Below are 14831 nucleotides of genomic sequence, written 5' to 3' on the forward strand. Positions count from 1 at the left end.
CAAACAATAGGAAGAAGTGTAGCCTTAGTATCTGTCGTCATATTTTCTTGCAGAGTCATATAATGCATGGCAACACATAACTGCTTAGTGTCACATAAAATAAATAAATAGAGGCATGATGGGTCTCGTAATTATAACAGGTGCAGACAGGATTGCATAGAGAGGAAACATGCCCCTGCTGAAAAGAGGTCACTCAGTTCATTTAGTAACAGGCATGACTTGCGATTTATGAAACCTGATAAGGGTGGAGGATTGTATTAAGGAGTTCAACTGACTGTTCAAACATAATGACGGAATTGTTGTTGAAGGATGATTTTTATAGCATTGTGTCTTTAAATGAAGTACACTATTTTTACCAACTGATAGATAACTTCATTACAAACCATATCATAAATAAACTAAGGACCAGTATTGTTACCTTTGTGTCAAAAATTCCAGAAATCCATAAGGATGCCGTTTGTCTACCCATGTGCCCCATTATTTCTGCTAATGGATCTAAAACAGAACAATGGTTGTTTTCATTAATAAAATGCTGAAACTTATCTCCCCTCATGAAAATTCTTGAAAAATATATTCAAAAACAACTGCTAGACTATGACCTGCAGGAAGAACTCCTCTCCCCTGCACAACATGGCTTCGATCCTTCCCAAAGTACTAGCACTGCCCTTCTAACTTGTATAGGTACTGTCAACAAAGCTAGAGATAATGGCAAACTAGTCTCTTCCTTATTTCTAGAACTGTCTAAAGCATTCAACACAGTTCGCCACAGCAAAATTCTACTTCAAATGTCCTCACTAGGTCTCTGTCAGCCCACCCTTCTGTGGTCCAAAAGCTTCCTATCCAGTAGGTATTAGTCAGTTAAATGGCACTCCACAGTCTCTCCTTACCTCCCAGTCACCACCAGTGTACTAAAAGGCTCTATCCTTGGTCACCTCCTGTTTAACATTTTCACCAACACCCTCTATACACCCACAGAATAGGCCATCTTAATACAATCTGCTGATCATTGCACTCTCATTTGCACATCTGAAAACATGGTACACATACAAAAAGTTACTGTGGAAGCTGAAACATGGCTTCTTAACCCACAACTCATGCTTAATCCAAATAAGACCAAACTACTACTTTCCCTAATCCCTGCCTCATAAAAAAAAAAAAAAATTTAAAGTCCTTTCTCTTGATTATACAACCGTTGAAGTCAGCTCTCATAGCAAATTTTTAGGGGCAATAATGAATGATGAGGTTACATTCGACCTGCGTATGTAAAATTGCATAAGAAAACCTCACCCAAATACTAGGGATCCTGTAAAAAGCCAAAAATGTTCTCACAAATGCAGCTAAAGCTACACTTGCCAATACTTATCTCCTTCCCAAACTTCTTTATGGTGCTCCTATCTTTATTAACCTCCAGGCTTCACAAAATTAAAACTTGAACAATGTGGTAACAAAGTTGCTAAATCTGCAGCAAGTACCTCTTTCAGCACATACCAAATAACATTGAAAAGCCTAAATTGGTTAGAACTGCCATATCAACTAACTTATACACAGCCTCTTACAACCTGTAGAATTATCCAGCATACACGTGCCTGTCCAGCACTACAAAACATTCTGCACAACTATGTTCTCAGTCGGTCATTGAGATCCAATGACAAAAACTCCTGTCTACAAAACTGTCAGATCTGCTGGGAATTGTCTGTACTCGTACATGGTTGCTAAGGCCTGGAACTCCTTACCTGTATCCATCAGATCAATGCCCTTCTTCCTTTCTTTAAATACTACTATGAAAGACTTCCTTGCTAAAATCTGGCTTTGGGCTTGCTCAAAACCGGGATAAACTTTGTCCATAAATGTGAACAGGTATGTTTTCATTCCTTATACCTCCTTACTCTCTCTTACTCACTTACTTCCTTACTTCTATCAAATTTTCTTCCTCGATTTCCTCTATAAATAAACCATAAGCCTGTTGTTCCCTCACATCGTATGCAATTTCTGTTTGTATTAGACTAATTTACCTGTAATTTTTCGACAAACAGTCTAAAATCTCTGTAAATATTAAATGATTGCCATATAACTTGTATCGATTCTTAACTAGTGTTTATATCATCACTAGTTTGTTATAATTATTTAAACTGCAGATGTTTTGTTTTATTTTTTAAGATTGTAAAATTATTATTCTTAAAATGTTTTGTAATAATTTGGAGCTTTTTTCCCAGAGCTTTCTCTGAAAATGGGCTTCTACACAGTTGGACTTTCCCAATAATCAAATGTCGATAAATAAATAAATAAAGCACTTTCGGGTAACATTCCCCGGTTTATTAAAGATTCATGGGATCTGCTTTATAGATTTCAGCAGTTATTTTTTTCAGGTGAGGATGTTAAGTTCAGTTTTTCTTCATGATGTTGACCGCATACAGTTCAGAAATTTGTTTAAATATTAGATCTGATTTTGATAATATGATTGTTAGTTTGGAATGTTCTACTAAACAATTATTTCAACTCTGAGGGTGAGTTTTTCAAACAACCTTCAGAGATTGCAACAGGAGCTTCTTCCCCTCCTATTTTGGCAATGGTAGGACAAAGGGAACATAGGTTTTCTTAATTATTTGATACAGTGCCACAACGTTTAGACCTATTTTTGTTTTTGTTAGTAATACTATTATTATTTGGTGGAGCAGCAGGGTTACTCCACAGAAAATTTGTAACTATTTACAAGATGCAACACATTTTTTTTTTATGATTTACATTTTTGGTGGAGAAAGATGAGACCAGTTTCTTGGCTGTACATTTATAAAAAAAATTACAGTGATAGTAAAATTGAATTTCGCATATATAGAACATTGACCTTCTCAAACCACTTTCTGCATTTTGGTAGAGCATTTAATTTATGTAAAAAAACAAGGTATTCTGAAAGCACAGGTAGTATGTCTTTCAAGAATTATTACAAATAAGATGATGTGTTTAAAATGGGGAGGGGGGTGCCTTGATGTTTTGTTGCAGGGAATATTCTAGTATTTGTATACAGAGATGGTAAATTTGTTCCAGTATTAAAAAAGACACCTTGCTATAGAGTGAAAGAGAGTTTTTTCAGGAATTTTGTGAAGTCCATGGTACTTTACCACTCAGTTGATACACAGGGCATTAAACAAATACTGGAGAAAACCTGGAGCTTTGTATTTGGTAAATTTGAGAAATAGACTTAGTGCCCCTCCCCCCCATGTTTACTTACAAATCTAGTTTTAAGAATGGAAATATTTTACATAGCAACACTTCCAAATCTAGTACTTTTGGCACAGTTTCATGATTTGGTGCCTATAAACACTACATTTTAGGAGGAGCTAACATAACTCAAGTGGATTATCTATAGCTTAAAGTATGTCCAGGAATTTTCAGTGTGTAATTAATGGGATTGTATACATTGCAATTTGTTCATTTTGTTCTGCATTCTATGTTGGAAAAAACAGAAGGGAAATTACAACAATGTATATATGAGCGTTTAGTTGCTATTAAAAAAATTTACATAAATGCTTTGTGTGGACATGCCTTATTTTGTGACATTTTTTTTATACTACAGAATGTGGCAAAGGATATAATTTGGGAGGGGGGATTGTGAAAAGTTTTTATTGTCAAGGAATTGATGTGGCAGATTAAATTGAATTCCATGACATTTTCTGGGTTAAATGGAACTCTTTCTGTTGGACCAGTTTTTGAATCTGAGAGCTAATAAGTCTTGATTCAACAAGGAAGTTCCCTCGTATAATATTTAAAGTGAATGTGTTAACTTAGTTATTAATTCGGTTGAAGTCTGGACAGGATCTGGATGAAGGCATTCAGTAGAATTTGGGGTAGTGGAGTTTTCCTTTTGTGTATTTTCTTTTTTTAATTTTATTCATTATGTTTTTTACGCATACAAGTGATTCTTAGTGATTTGATTTACTACAGCACTACCAGACAAATGACAATGGAACACACCAACATTAGCATAGTGCAGTGCAGGCAGGATTGCATAATAAAGTCTGCAGGAGGGACCACAAAGATGCAGGCTTATCACCGGGAACACATATACATACATACATCCAGTGAAATGTATGCAGGATAGTATGTCACATGTAGCTAAGCATATTAGTATTATAGTATGCACCGTGCCACGGAGCATCCTTCCAAAGTACAATACCCGATGTGTAGTGGTCATGTCATTGCAGACCCTTGTGATAGCATGGCATGAACATGGAAGAGGTAAAGAAGATGGTATTAAACCAGACATGGAGGCCAAAGACATGAAACTTGGGGGGGGCGGCTACTGGACATGTAGAAGACAAAGCCCAATGAGGAAGTAATAAAAACTTAGGAAGTGGACATTAGGGTAGCACCATGAAGCAAGCAGGTAGCAAAAAGTGTGATGAGGAAGAACCTTGTGTGGTCTGTGTTGAAACGGATTCATGAGTAATATATATTTAGTGGTAAATAAATTAATTTTCAGGTAACCTACTTGTTTAGATCGGGATGGGGGTGGGTGCAAGGCAGTGAAACTAATCCTTAATGGAGTATAATGTGAAATTTGATGATGTGCCACTTTATATACATGTATCTTCAGAATGGGGAGGCAGCTGGAACACCCAATAAAGAGCTCATACAATCACAAGGAGCATGTGCAGACTCTGCAGAGGAAGTACTTAACACGTGACTTGTACTGAAGAATCAGGTGGTGTCAGGCAGGAGCAACAGCCACTGCAACACTGGACTGCCATTGGAGGCAAAGGGCTGCTTCATATTTTTGAGAGGGTAACACAGCTGTTAAGAAAACAAATGGGAAACGGTAGAAAATAGGAATTGCTAAAAAGGTATGTAGAGAACGCAAAAGCAGTGAGGTGACTCAGGTAGTGCAAACAGGCAGAGCAGGGACTCCCTGCAGGCATGTCAAAGCCTTTATCCATCTGAGGAGTGTAGGAATAAATGCTATTAAATAATTATTTTCACATTTTGTTTCTTAACCTTAAAGATCTTGTGGGTGGCAAACTCCAGCAGTAGTCTAAGTGCAGGCATCATCAAGAGTTCAGCATGACCTGCCTGTGAAAATTCAGCAGCAGGTTATAGGTCTGATGGGTCTTATGCATGACTCATATGAGACTGCCTGACTTATTAGTCAGTGTCCAATGTGTCTTAAAAAGCACATACCAGATGGCAGCATAACTTGGTCCCACTACATTATGTGGTCATCACCTGCAGTACTGGTCTATAGGGCTGTGTGTTACAAATAATGTGTATGTTCTAAAGAACCAACCTCCCAACTGCCCCATCCACAGCTTATGCTGCAGCTCTTTGCTGTTCATGCATACAATACCTGTTTCACCTCCTTCACATCCGTGAGGTTAGGTAGTGTCAGGGAGCATTTTAGTGTTGATGCATGTCACCTCACAGGACTGGATGGACTTAGTAGTCCAAATGTGGACAAGGGAGATATGTGAGACCAGTCGCAACTGACGTAACAGAACACTGCACATGTGCACATCCCCTTCCTGTCTATGCAGCAGTTATACATTACATTCGCTCAGCATTATAGTATCCTCTTCTGTGCCAGCCACACTTGTAGGACAGGGATGGACATGTCATAAACATACATGATACTTGGTAGCTCTTGTGCACAACACTGCTCATGAGTGCAGTCTCACTACACCATGGATCGTTCAGGGTGCCACATATGACAATCGTGTATTTCATGAGTACCAAAATACTCAGTATATCAACAACACTAGCCCATGTCATGTGATATCAAAGAAATATCTCATCAAAATCAAACATAATACCTGAGAATCTAATATGCTGACGCAAGTACCTCAGTCTAACCCCAGCACACACAGCCACGTATATAAGGAAGCGTCTGCCACTCTGTGGCAGAGAGACTGTATCAGTAAGCATCAACACAATATCTCTCAGACTGGTGGCTCTGTCTTTACAGGTTTGGAACTGGCAGGAATACAACCAGTTGGATGCAGGTACCATCTTTGCTTACATAGTTGTGAATTGTGCTTGTATGTGAGTGTACACTAATACACCCCACTTTTACTACCCCAGTCAACGTGTGTATGTGTAGAAAGCTAGATGTATGTGCGCACACACACACACACACACACACACACACATATATATATATATATATATATATATATATATAGAGAGAGAGAGAGAGAGAGAGGGAGGGAGAGAGATACATGTAGATATGCCTCCTTTGGTTAGTGTGACTCATCTGGTGCAACGACTGCCATAAAGAACATCTGTAAATGAGTAAAATATAACCACCAATGCAAAATTAGTTAACATGACTAACATTGTATGCCAGTCACATCCCATAAGACGCGTCATAAATGCATTCCAGATACAGGTAGCTGCTGCTCACCTACTCATTTCATTGTTCCTGAGATCTGTGAATGTGTACACACAGATATGAAAGGCTGGCCACCTACACAAGAACATTTTTTATGCACTATATATTCTTGGCTATCTCAGTATTCTTTAAAATAACACTTTGTATTTTCTATTAGCCTTGCATGTAATGATGATTTGCAAGCTACATACAGCCTGATTATAGTATATTATTCTACAGTTCTTTAAGTATGATTGAAGAGTCACTGTCACCCTACCACAGGCCACATGATAGTAATTTGGGCAGCAATAAGACTTCAACAAGTGCATGTAGCTCAAAAGATAAATGAACCATATTAATAATATTAACTGATAGTATTCACAACTGGCCAGAGTAGTGTTCATAATGTGAGAAATTGTTCAGTTTCTGATCTATATCCTGACCAGTGTATGCCATGCATAATCACAACAGGAGCCATAAAAATAAACAGGTAGTGCACTGTAGTAGGATCTCCTCAATTTAAAGATATTCCAAGGCTACTGTGTCTTGTGACCATTTACACCTTACCAGTATCCTTCAGGCCATACCTCTTTCCTCCAGGAGAGCCATATCAGTATATACTGGAATAAATTTGTGTGTATCCATCCATTCATCTAGATTATGTTTAAAGGAAGGTGGCGAATGGAACTGCTTAATATGCGGGGAAGTATTATTGTTTATGTTGAAGTTCCACTGCACAGAAAGTATTCAATAATGCTGAAGAACCATCGCACACACCTGTCACATGGCATACCATACATGGTACAATACATATTATCTGGTCACCTTAACTATTTCTGTAATGGCTTTGGATATATGGGGACAGCAGCTTCTCCATGTAATTATTTCATATTCTGGCATGTCATTTCACAGTTGACTGCAGGACTTTACATTTAATGACATTACCTGGGACCACGATAATTTATTCATTTGTTTATTTGTTATCAGGTATGTGGACTGGCGCATAACCATTTTCAGCCATGTCCCTGGTCTTTAAGCAAAGTAACAATAGAAATGTATTTAATCATATTGTAATGAAGAATGCTGATGCAATACAAACAAAATTGCATAAGTGCATACAATGTATGTAGTGATAAAAATATGGCAGCTTTCAAATTATGAACAGTTAAATTGAGTAAAAATTCAAGCACTGGTAAATAAAGCAAGATAAGTAGGAAGTAATAAAGTTAAGGTATTGTAGGTATAGTGACAGGTAAGGAAGTAGAAAAGTAAGAATTTACAATGAGTACAATAGCTATTCAGTTAAAGGAGAGAGAATGTTGGGCAAAGCTGTAAAAAGGAGAATTGTCTAGTAGAGAAATGTCCTTCTCTCTCCATATTTCTATCTACAGTATACACACATGGTTTTAATGTACATCATGTTATAGGTCTTAGGTTGATACGCATCAATTACATCACTGGTGCATGATTGTATTAGCCCACATTTCTAAAACATGTGCATTTATATTGTTGAGATTGCTTTATTAATTGATTTATGGTGAAAATTGGGAGGCTGTTTGTAGTTGTAATTTCTAATGTTAAATTGTTCTAAACGCCAGTGACTAATTTATGAAAGAATTTTTCACACAAGGTTAGTGTGAATGGAGGTATAATTTTAGTGAAGAATTATTTCTGAGGGTGTATGAAGATTCCAAAACTTTATTAACTAGAGGAGGACAAAATCCTTCACTAAGTATTTTAAATTGAAAATGTTTGGAAGATAGGTTGATCTTCCTGAAATATTAAGCCATTTTTCCAGTTCTACTAAAGTACAGTATTGCTTATAAAAATCTGAAAGTTTGTTGAATTATAGGACTTTATTCATTGTGATTTGCAGAATAATTGTATTGTCCAAATTAGGAGGCAATAATGGCTAGTGGCATCCGGCAAGTTTTTTTTTTTTTTTTTTTTGGGGGGGGGGGGGGGTGACCTAATATGTGTCATAGTTACCCTTCATGGGATCTATAAGAAGCAGTAAGCTGTTCTTGTCAGCTGGATACACAGATACCCTAATCTGCAGGTCTAAAAATTCCAGAATGCATTACAGTAATATAAACCAGGTAACGAGGTAGTCATCCACACTAGAATGCTGTGATTTGATGCACAAAACTGTACTTGTTTTTACACTGAATGGTATTATTGGCACTTGTGCCTTTCCCGTTTAGTAACACATGACTGTCATTTCCATTTTTCCTTTTAGCAAGATTCTAAAGACATAATTGTATATTTTGAGAAAGTAAAACTTTGTTTATCATTTGCTTGTTCAGTCTTCCTCACATTCCAGGCTTTTATGATGTCATAAATCTTGTTTTCATGTATAAAAGTATAGCTTACATTCAAGCTGGGCTGTAAGATCAATAATAAAAACTATTAACCTTCTAAAAATTTCTATCCCATTTGTATAACTGACTTTATGTATTTCATTTGTACATGATTAACAAAATAGTCTTACAGGTCTTGCTATAGCCTCAACCAACCAGATTCAGTGTACGTCCATGGTCTTTTAGACAAAGAAATCTCACTTATAAGCTATGAAATTCCTATTCTGAGGATTTTTGATGTTGCAGTCATTGATGAGTAGATAATTTTGTTGGCATTTAATTTAATCGGATCTGGTTTAATTGGCCAAATGCATTGTATAAACAACTTATGTTCCCTGCACATAAGAAATTTAAATTATTTTTTAGAAGTCTACAAAGATTTAACAGGTGGTAGCATATAAAAATGTGGTAGAGATGAGGTAAAGTTTATTTAGTGTAGGTTAACAGCTGACCACTGCCCAGGGTTGAATGATGATGTGTTTTTTTTGTTGGTTTTAAGAGACAGAAAACTATAGGGCTTTTATAAAACAAAACATTCATGAATTCTTATTGATTCTTCACTATCACCTAATTTATGATTATTATTATTTAAAAGTGGGAGTGTATGAAGTTATTTTATTCTAACGTCTTGTTATATGTGAATGAAAGTGCTAAATTAATTAATTTTGTCCCTTCTTTTGGTGTTTCTCGGTTGAAGATTTTGTTTTGGAACACAGTGCTGTGGTCTGCTGGTAGTAAATTACTTGAAATACTTTATTAGAATTGTCTGCTTGGGTCCGAGCAAATCCAGATTGTATTGGCTGGTTTGTTTGCTGGTTTGTTTCCAGTGTCCTGAAAACTGTCTTCTGCATTTTGTGTACCATGTCACAAGAGTGATGCAGAAAACTGCTGCTACAGTATTGTTGCAACATCATTTTTGATTACTGTCATCACCAACCCCAGATATTTATTATTTGTTCCCACGGACTTGTCACATGCCCCTACCCATAATGCTGAGTAATGCAAAGTAAAAAAAAAAAAATTCAAAAATGCAAAAGCTCAACCCACAGCAAAATAAAAGAAAATATCCCTAAGCATATGTTTTCCTTGCTGTCACTTTTCTTCAGCATCCTCTTATTTGTCCTTTAATCTTTCACCATCTGTTTATTTCTGTGTCCTCGTTGTTTACTTAATTTCACAAATGTCCAAAACAGAATTCCTAGTCTGGGGAACTTTGCTAGAAATGTTTATTTTGTAATCCTTACATTCAAAACAAAATTGCAGTCAGAGAAAGCTGTAATAGAGAGTATTACTTTGTAGCACATTGTGAAATGGGAAGTATTGATGCTTTTGTAAAATGTTCCGGAGGCTTTACACAGTATATGTCTTGGCAGAAAGAGTAGAATTGTGTTCTTCAGTTTCACATTAATATGCAGTAATTGCTTCAAAGTATGTTGATTCCAAAATGCCATATTTCTGCTTACTCTCCAGCTATCAGAGAAGAAATAGTTGTCATGCTTTTGTGCTTGAGTCTGAGCAATGCAAATATCTTTATAGTTAATACTCTTCATTATGTTTTATTCTTAGGTTGAAGGAGTTGACAACACACTTTGCGGATTCAAAACTCTTGATAAAGAGGTAACATCTGCTTTTAAGCTTAACATTTCTTTGTTTGCCTAAATTGTTAAAAACAGAGTAAATGAAAAAATTGAGGCCCCTTACTTCTGTTTCACAAGTTCAAAAATGACTCATTCTCTGTATTTATTTTTGATAAACCAAGTTTATATACCTTACAAACAATGGCTTTTGATAAGCTTTTAAGAAGAAATCATGCGCCCAAAGTATATGGTAGGACTGTTAAGGACTTGTAAATATAAGAAATATTGTTCTGACGTATTGTAAATGAAGCTTACATTTTGATTCAGTAGCTGTAATATGTATTTCTGTAGACTTTGAAATAAATAGGATCACCTCAGGAGGTCAGAACATTCAGTAAGTTGATGTGTATGTTCAAGAGCCCAGTTTCTATTAGCTCAGGCTGAATTAAGTGTAGTTACACAGTGCAAATACCGAACATATATTGATTTTCTCTAGCATTTTCTTTTGATATACTTACAAATAACATGATGCTGTATGGTTTTCATTATTTTCTAAGCTGCTTAGATCTGTGTAAAGTGTGTCCCAAGAAGATGTATTGAAAATGTCTTACAGCTTCTAAACTATAAAGACATGTCCAATTGGGAGCAGACCTATATTCAGTTCAAAAACGTGCTCATTCACTGGGTGCAATTTACTGTTCATGCCCTTAAGTTTGTTTGCAAGCATGACATATATTGAAAGAAATGACTGAATAAATATGTTTTACAACCACGAGATGTGCGGCGTTCAAACTAAGTGTTGTATTTTCTTGAAGAAATGTGTCTTTAAGTTCATTTTTTTAAAAGTTACCAGCCTCTGGCAAGGACTTGTCCACTGAAGCATATCCTAAAAGGTTGATGCATAAAAAAATGGAACAGCTGTCTGTTCTTTTCATCCAGTTCCTTGAAATCTCCCACCAACTTCTTGCTGAAAATGTTTAACTTTTGAGTCAGAGATCAGTAAACAAGCAGGCTTTTCAAAGAAGTCATTGTCAATTCATGTATGGTTTGATATGCTTATCTGGGTAACATGTGCCACTTCACTGGCAACCATTCCAAAGATGACAGTATTGAAATGACATAATAAAAATAAATCTATCAGTCAAACAGCCCACCTTAGTTACCTTGGTTCAAATCACTTACATGGTCTACCTAACAATCATGAAACAGTAAAAAAAAAGTGCTTGCAAGTGCCAATCCTTGTTTGAATTTGTAATTAATTGCACCAGTAACATAGAATGAAGTGAGAGTGACAGAGTGTGCATTGTTTGGTTGCATACAATGTGCATACCACGGTGCAGAAATTAATTTTGAAGTGTAATTATTTGAAAGTAGGTTTCATAAATGTCATTAGTGATTAAAGTGAATGCCCTTATTCAAATAAAATGTATGTTAAGAAATCACATACCTGATGTACTACCTAACATTGTTTTCCACCTGATGAAAGTGCTGAAAATTTAATTCAAATAATACATTAACTTGTATAGATGAATACTGCCATGCGGAAGGCAGACATGCCAAGATAGATATGAAAAAAATATATGACTACTGAAAGTATAAATAAAATAAAAGTAATGACATACATAGCTTCGGATAAAACTTTTTCACTCTCACCTCAGCAAAGCCTTAAGTTGGGCATTAAAATCACACAACACCCATAAGCCCACTTAAATATATAACTAATTATAAATAACTGATTGTAAAACGCATTTAATTAAACTTTTAAGATAAAAAAATCTCCAGTTACACTTTGTGTCTGGCATCTTTGGTTTTAAATTATTTATACCTAAGAATGTATACAAATTCTGTATGTAAAAGTATTTTTTGTAACAACAGTTACATTTAAATCGTCACCAGTGTAGGACTGCATATACTGTGTGACAATATGACTTTTATTTTTACTCACCTGCTTTCTCTTAAGTGCTCTTGTGCCATAACATTAAATGCTTCGGTAGTCTTTCCTATATAAAAATAACCATTTGGGTATTCAAGGGAATAACTCCTACACTTTTACAAGATAAATTTCCTTTTAGCTCATCTGAGGCTATTCGTCCTACTAAACGTTCTCTCCAGACATGAACAAGTAATACAGATATCACATTGGAAGATACTCTGGTAAATTTTCTAAGATCTTCCCAACTTCTCAACGCATCTTTTAAAGTCAGTGTGCACCAGAAAATATTTCAAACCTCCCCTACTAGAAAAAAACAAATTATCATTTTACTTATGTTTAAAAAAAAAAAAAATCCTGTTTCAGATTTTTTTTTCATCATTTAATGTTGTATACCATGATACAAGATAAATTTGATTATTAGGTGGAAGAATGATTATCCAATCATCTATTTCCAAATTCTTAAGCATTTTGTCTACAAGTTCATTTCAGTATAATCTAGCAGCTTTTTGCATGACATTTATCAAGGCCATACTCCATACCATTAAAATTCTTATTCCGTTAGAAGCTTCCTTAAAACTTTCTTCTTAATACTACATATTCTATCTATGGATATGGAAGAAGCCCACTAGGTTTATTTGAGGCATTTTCTCAAAACACTATAAGAGCATGAAATTGGGCACAGTATTTTGAGTCCCAAAGAGCATGGCTGTCATTTGACCAGAAACAAAACATACTGGAGTTTTCATCTCAAAGACTGGCGGGACGTCATTTATCACCATGGAATTGAATGGAGCTTCCGGGTGATCAGAAGAGGATATGCAGGAATTGTGCAAGTTGTTTGTGATGATGGGAATCAATCTGTATAAGATTATAAGATGGGAATGATTGATCAAAAGCAGTTGTTTGTGGAGAAGGGTGATAATTGCATTACTGAAATTCATCACTTACTCTTTATTTTGATTCATTTTTTTGTTTCAGCAATGCCCAGTACAATTGGGGGTTGGGCAGAAGGAAGAAGACTTGAGAATGGATTCAAATCATATTAGTTGAGAGAATGTGATCCGTCCTTGATCAGAAGTGAAATAAATGCTATGTTCATCCATGTCATGCAGTGATGGACTTGCTGTTCAGGCCATCAGGAGCAGAGATATGGAGGCAGTTCATGAAATGCAGAAGTGGGCAGTTGCAAACCACAGGCGACCCAGCGAGGGGTAAACATTTCTCCAACTGCTGCAGGTATCACTAAAACACCTATACTGATGAGCTCATGATTCACTATGCCTCTGCAAATTGGTGAGCTCTTCAACTCTTATTTGTTAAACATATTTATTAATATCACATATTACATAGTGACATCAGTATACATTTAGTTGTAAAAGAGAAAACAAGCCATTACAAAGATTTTTTCATGTGTTACACAAATATGATTTTTGTCTTCATTATTAATCAATTTAACATTACATAGATTGCTCAAGTCCTGCCTTCCCTAAAATATCATTCCTCCTCTTTAATATTATTCTATAAACATTGTGCCCACAGATTCAGTTGATTTATATGCAGCTTGCTTCTTCCTTTTTCCAAAGCTCTCACCTGTAATTTTATCTTAACAACATTCAATAATTCTGTTATAACTGGTTTTGTTTTTGACTTCCATGTTCTAGTATTTTTTATTGGCAACCAACAATATGAAACTTGGTAGGGCTTTACTACGTTTAGGCAATTCTGTTTTCTATATCCCAGCTCAGAGAAATAATTTCCTTTGCTAAAATAATTTGCTGTCCAACCTTCCTGATAAATTATCCAGTAGGGAATTTCTAAAATCTGTCAACAAATTGAATTCAGTTTTCTTGGTTGTTGGTCAGTGATGCAATGCCAGTTTAATACAGTGGTTACATTTTATTTTTATTTTAATGGGGAAGAATGCTATTATCTATTCTTTGCACTCCTCTAGGAGTGAGCCTTGGCTAAAGTAGTGATGAAGGAAGCAGGGTTTTTGCTGGATGCTGTTAAGGTTATTGATGATGGAATTATGAGTTGAAGGTAAAATGTAGAACAAGAATTTTAAGATGGGATTCTGCATGGCATATAATTTGCTCTATTTTTGAATACATTATTATTATTATATATTATTTGATGATGTGGTCAGTCTAAAAGTCAGGTTTTATGGCAGAAATCAAGTGCCCGGTTCTCACTATGGTGCTTCATGCCATTAGACATCATCTCTGTTCACATTACTTGCTAAGATATAATTTACTATTAATACGATAGTTAATGTTGGGTTTTGAATTTGGTGCTTCTGCTGTATGAAGTTGTTGAGGACTGAGTCTAAGCAGAAGACTTGTAAAAAGTGATGAGATGAATTTGGGATGCGAAATGAAAAGTGAGGTGAAATATAAAGGTGCATCCTGAAACTGAAATTCTTACAGTGATAAGATGAGGATAAGGTTGATTGAGAAAGAGTTTGGAGTTGAATTGGAAAAATTATGCAAAGCCAAAAAAACAAAGTCGAATTTGTTGGATATGCCAGAAAACTGAAATCAAGTGAGGCTGCTGCTTCTGCATTACTGCATAGTCTGTGACAGGCGCACGGTACACAACTGAGG

The 14831-nt window shown here is 35.7% G+C and overlaps 1 protein-coding gene across 1 annotated transcript in view; it reads left to right on the forward strand.

Moving 5' to 3' along the window:
• Nucleotides 1-14831, forward strand: part of LOC122810542 (tetraspanin-15-like) — a 1820183-nt gene that overhangs the window by 1389733 nt on the left and 415619 nt on the right. The window contains exon 7 of the mRNA XM_044082123.1: nucleotides 10285-10335. Coding sequence (XP_043938058.1) covers nucleotides 10285-10335 — 51 coding nt within the window. The remainder of the gene's footprint in view (nucleotides 1-10284; nucleotides 10336-14831) is intronic.

Source organism: Protopterus annectens, chromosome 9.part0, assembly GCF_019279795.1.
Source record: "Protopterus annectens isolate FY-2018-M chromosome 9.part0, PAN1.0, whole genome shotgun sequence".
Taxonomy (NCBI): domain Eukaryota; kingdom Metazoa; phylum Chordata; order Ceratodontiformes; family Protopteridae; genus Protopterus; species Protopterus annectens.